The 5,901-nt window shown below is 36.8% G+C and overlaps 1 protein-coding gene across 1 annotated transcript; it reads right to left on the reverse strand.

Moving 5' to 3' along the window:
• Nucleotides 1-202: 202 nt before the first annotated feature.
• Nucleotides 203-1,162, reverse strand: LOC141572442 (olfactory receptor 51F1-like). The gene has a single exon (XM_074337132.1). It carries the CDS (start codon nt 1,160-1,162, stop codon nt 203-205), a length of 960 nt encoding a protein of 319 aa, XP_074193233.1.
• Between the last annotated feature and the right edge of the window lie 4,739 nt (nt 1,163-5,901).

Below are 5,901 nucleotides of genomic sequence, written 5' to 3' on the forward strand. Positions count from 1 at the left end.
TGATTCCCTTATTAGACCATAAAATCCTTGGGATATATTATACTTGTATTTTATAACTAAAATACAAAAATGCTTACTAAATATTGATTGAAAAAAATAAACAAAATGAGAAAAAAATCTCACAGGCAGTCACCTACCAGGGTTGCTCTTCTAGAGTGAAAGTCACTTTTGTCAGGTTTTTCTCAAAATTAACCATGTCTGTTTATTTTGTAGGGAGAAGCCTGAGTATAGCCCTGCGGATCTGTTTTGTTTTTACACTGTAGATGATGGGGTTGAGCACAGGGGGCAAAAGCAGGTATGTATTAGCCATCATCGAATGGACCACTTTGGGGGCAGATAGACCATATCGATGCACCAAAGACAAGCTCATCATGGGGATGTAGAAAATAGTGACGGCTCCAATGTGGGAGACACAGGTGCTAAAGGCCTTGTGTCTTTCTTCAGGGGAGGCAATGCTGAGCACAGAGCGAATGATCAAGATATAAGACAGGACAATGCATGGTGTATCCACCCCCGTGGTCAGGCCGAGATCAATTAACCCACAGATGCTGTTGGCCCGAGTATCTGAACATGCTAATTTAATCACATCTGGATGGTAACAGTAGGAATGGGAAAGGACATTCGCTTTACAGAAATAGAGGGGTTTAAGGAGCAAGAGTAGTGGTACTATTAATACTACAGTGCGTATAATCACTAAGAGGCCAATCTGAATGATTCTAGAATTAGTGAGAATGGTAGTGTACCTCAGAGGGTAACAGATTGCCACGTAGCGGTCAAAGGACATAGCCACCAGCACCCCAGATTCCATGACGGTAAATCCATGAAGAAAAAACATCTGGATAATGCAGGCATCTAGACTGATTTCTCTTGCATTAAACCAGAGGATAGCTAATGTTGTCAACATGGTAGAAACAGTCAAGCCCAAGTCAGTGGCTGACAGCATGGAGAGGAAATAGTACATGGGCTCATGGAGACTCTGCTGGGTAATGATGACAAAGAGGACCATGCTGTTCCCAGACAGGGCAATGGCATAGAGACAGCAGAAGGGAATGGAGATCCAGGTATGGACAGTCTCTAGGCCAGGAATACCGGTCAACAAGAAAGTTGGAAATGTAGATGTCAAGTTCCTTAAGATCTCCATGTTGTCCAGAATTTGTAGCATTTGTCCTTACAATACCCACATCCTATAGAAGTAATAAATTACATGGTTACACAAAAATATCTGGCTAAGTTTACTTTTGGTTCCGAGAGTTCTCTAAAGACATAGATAAGTACTCTATGATTGAGAAGCTCTAAATAAAACCGAAGATCCCTTTGTATTCATAATCAGGGACATTTAATGATTATTTATGTATATATATAGTATATATACATATATACATATTACGTATATAAAATGTATATATGTATATATATTACATACACTATATATGAGTATATAATATATATGAGGTAGGACAATTAAGTTCATGAACTCATCCTAGAAAAAGTGCTACATACCTCATTGCTGAATATCACTACGGTTTCCTTCAAAGTACTCCCCTTGGGAAGCTATGCACCAATGCCGACTTCTAGTCCACCCTTCAAAGCAATTTTAGAACTCCTTTTCTGGAATGGCCATCAGATCTGTCGTCGTATTACCCTTGATGTCCTGAATGTTATCAAAATATTTTCCTTTCAATATTTCCTTTATCTTTGGGTAAAGAAAGAAATCATTGGTGGCCAGATCAGGTGAGTAGGGAGGGTGTTCCAATACAGTTATTTTTTTACTGGGAGTTTTACTAAAAACTCCCTCATGGATGGTGTCATTGGAGCTGGTGCATTGTCGTGATGCAAGAGCCATGAATTGTTGGTGAAATGTTCAGGTCGTCTAACTTTTTCACACGGCCTTTTCAGCACTTCCAGATAATACACTTGGTTAACTGTTTGTCCATTTGGTACAATTTCATAATGAATAATCCCTCTGATATCAAAAAGAGTTAGCAACATCGTTACAACAAGTTCACGAACATAACTGTCAGACCTCATTAGTGTTTGTGTGTGTGTGTCTGTATAATCATTTAAATCTTAAAATAAAATATGTCCATATAACCTTATACATTTTGATGATTATTTTTATAATTTTAGTATTTTCAGAATTTTAAGCATCATTAAATAGTGAGATTCTATGAATAGAGTTTTAGTTAAGAAAAATTATTGCATTCAATATTGAATATGTTGTGTATGAAATGACTGAGAAAAGTCCATCTGAAAGTATCCATGGGTATTCAGTGTTCATGTGGGTGTGAATCTTCAGGCAAAAATCTTCAAGTTTGTAATAGAGGCAAAAAAGTCCAGATTTTTCTGGTTATTGATTTAGAAGTTATGTGTCATTTTAATCCAACAGTGTTGGTAAACAACCTCAGAGAGTAAATTTATACAAGAGAATCAATGAAGATGAACCTCTGCAGAAGTCAGTAGTGAGGACTATAAACACTGAAGATGAGCCCGGGCACTTTACAGGAACCATAAAAACCAAAAGAGCGTATTATCGTAGTTGGGGGTGACACATAAACAATAGTGTCGAGTTGCTCATGCAGTCAAGTCTATTAAGGATTAAACATTTTAAATGCAGCTGAGAGCCCATGTAATAGTCATGGATCATTGACCCTGTAAAAAACAGTTGAAGTCTAGCAATGAAAGTTGAGAACCTGTTTACATGGTTTGAGGAATGAGTGGAACAACAAGTAGTGGAGCACTTGTTTCTGGAAACTTGTCAGTGAAGGCAAGGAGAAAAATAGGCCATGACTAAAGAAGACTATAAGGTAGATGGAGGACTTTTGCAAGATGGGAAAGACTTAGAGAAATGTATGTATTTATAAACTGAGGTTGAAGATATAACAAATAATGAAAGATTGAAATATAGAATGATTGGGATTCATTGGTTTAGAAATTTCCTTAAGAAAGTAATAGATGATTAAATATAGAGCATAATAGTAATTACCTCTCAAAAACATGAGGATTTCTACTGACACTAGTGAGTAGGTGAAAAATGGATAGGTTGATAAGGATGGTTATATGAGGGAATTTTCACCCAATACTGGTTATTATTATTATTATTGTTATTATCCTTTTTTTTTTTTTTAATTTTGGTCAAGTGAACCTAACATAAAATTCACCATTTTAACCATTTGTAAGTATACAATTCAATATTAAATACATTCATATTATCATTCAACTATCACCACCTTCCATCTCCATAACTCATCTTTAAAACTGACACTCCATACCCATTTAAACAATAACCCCCCTTATGCCCAACCCCTGGGCACCACTATTCTATTTTCTCTCTCTATGATTTTAACTACTATAAATATCTCATATATGTGGAATCATACAGTATTTGTCCTTTTGTGATGGCTTTTTTCACTTAGCATAGTGTCTTCAAGAATCATCCATGTTATAGAATATGTCAGAATTTCCTTCATTTTTAACCAGTGCATGCATTTTCCCCCCCTCTGAATTATAAGGGGGATATATACTGCTGCTTAAGAAGTATGCAATGACGGATGTTGGTTTGAAGATGAGGTCGAAGCTTTCTGTAGACATTGCAGGGAATAGGAGAGTCAGTTGAATCAATACACACAGAAATGTAATAAAGTCTTGTTCAATTAACAGCAATCCCACTCCTAGGTATCTATCCGGAGAAATCCAAAACTCCAATTCAAAAATCTTTATGCACTCCTATGTTTATTGCAGCACTATATACAATAGCCAAGACCTGGAAACAACCGAAATGCCCATCAGTAGATGACTGGATTAAGAAACTGTGGTACATTTATACAATGGAGTATTACGCAGCCATAAAGAAGAAAGAAATCTTACCATTTGCAACAACATGGATGGACCTAGAGAACATTATGTTAAGTGAAATAAGTCAGAAAGAGAAAGACAAATACCATATGATCTCACTTATATGCGGAATCTAAAGAAAAGAATAAGTGAATGAACTAATCAGAAACAGTTTTGGAAACATGGAGGAAAAACAGAGGGTTGCTATGGGGATAAGGGGAAGGTGAGAGGTTTTGGGAACGTACAGAGGGATAGTGGATGGGGGGAGGGGGGTTCACACAGTGTGAGGGATATAAATGATAAACGTCTAAGTTTAAAAAAAAAACACAAACAACAACAAAAAAAACACTCATAGACACAGACAATAGTTTAGTGGTTACCAGAGGGTAAGGGGGTGGGGGTGGGAGATGAGGGTAAAGGAGATCAAATATGTGGTGATGGAAAGAGAACTGACTCTGGGTGGTGAACACACAATGGGATTTATAGATGATGTAATACAGAATTGTACACCTGAAATCTATGTAATTTTACTAACAATTGGCACCCCAATGAATTAAAAATAAAAATTATTATTACTATTGAAAAAAAAAATATTTAAAATACATTTGCACTGTTAAAATCAATTCTAGGAAGACAAAATCAAATAATAGCAATGTAAGTTATTGTATTATTAGTATTTTTCTATCAAGTTCTTTAAAATACTAGGTAAGTTGACTTCCTGAGAGTAAATGTAATACCCTGTAATAAGTGTACATGTTAGCATTCCATTTAAGCTAGTTTTCTATAGTTCCTTTTAAAACTCCAGTTCCCACGGTTTTATTTCAATCTGAGAAAAAGCATTATAATATTCAACTATAAACTAATAGGAGTCAGATATCTGTGTGTTATCAGCATCCCTGAGGAGAGAGTGGACCTTAATGTTATATGACTTTTCTGTAATCCCCTATGAATATTTGTGAATAGATAACAAAGTACAACATCACCACAATGAGCACCTTTCTCTACCTTCTTACCAACTTTATGTCGAAAGAAGAGCTTCCATTTACTTCTTCACCAGCAGAGATAAAACAAGTTACAGTTCTGGAATCATGGGCTTTACAATCAAGTGCGAATGAGCTGTGGGGCCATTGGTAAAATATAAATCTCCTTGGGACCATAGAGAGAGAAAAACTGAAAGCCTTCTCTCCCTATCTATAAATATAGGGTATTGCGTATAATCACAGAAGGGTTTTAGCTACTAACTCAAGCGACAAGTGGTCCACAGGGACCTTAAATGGAAAGCAGAGAAACCAAATCATCCACACAAGTAGATGTTTAGACACTGCTCTGTCACTGGGGATTACAGAGGTGTATGTTATTATCTCTGAATTATCAGTATGCTGGGAAGATAAGAAAGCAAACCAATGTTCACTGACATAGCTATGGTGACAATGAAGAGAGAAGAAAATATGCACCCCTGTCTGCAAGTCTCTGTTCTTTCACTACTCCATTGACCCATAGAGAGGATGATACATCCACTCCCAAATCCATCTTTGTCTAGTCATTCACTAGCTTTTCCCCAAGAAATGGGGAGCTCTTGATGCATTAATTGGGCCTCATTTTCCCCAAGAAATGGGTGAGCTCTTGATACATTAATTGGGCCTCATTTTGCTGTTGGCTGAGGTCACTGTGGGTGAATGATGAGTTCTCATGTGCATGTGTTCTTGCTCTTGTACTTGCTGTTTTCCTGTGATAATACGCTTAAGGGCATAGACTCTATGGAGAATTTTGCCATCCTTGTCAATGTGGGCAGCGAAGTAATGTATTCACATTACTTTATAGGCCTAGCAATTTTAGACTCATCAGAAAGGGGAAGACCCACACCCAAACATTATGTTTCTCCTTTAAAGAGAAGCCTTACATTGGCAGAGAGAAACTTGTGTTTGCCTAACTATGAATAAACCAGTAATGTGTTCCTCATTTAGCTATTTTTCTTTAATTTACATTTGGCTATTTTTCCTATGCTTCCTTGTTTGAGAACTCTTAATGGAATAAAGTGTGAGGGCTTCAATTCAAGCACCATAATGTACC

The sequence above is a fragment of the Rhinolophus sinicus genome, linkage group LG06, assembly GCF_036562045.2.
Source record: "Rhinolophus sinicus isolate RSC01 linkage group LG06, ASM3656204v1, whole genome shotgun sequence".
NCBI classification, from domain to species: Eukaryota; Metazoa; Chordata; class Mammalia; order Chiroptera; family Rhinolophidae; genus Rhinolophus; species Rhinolophus sinicus.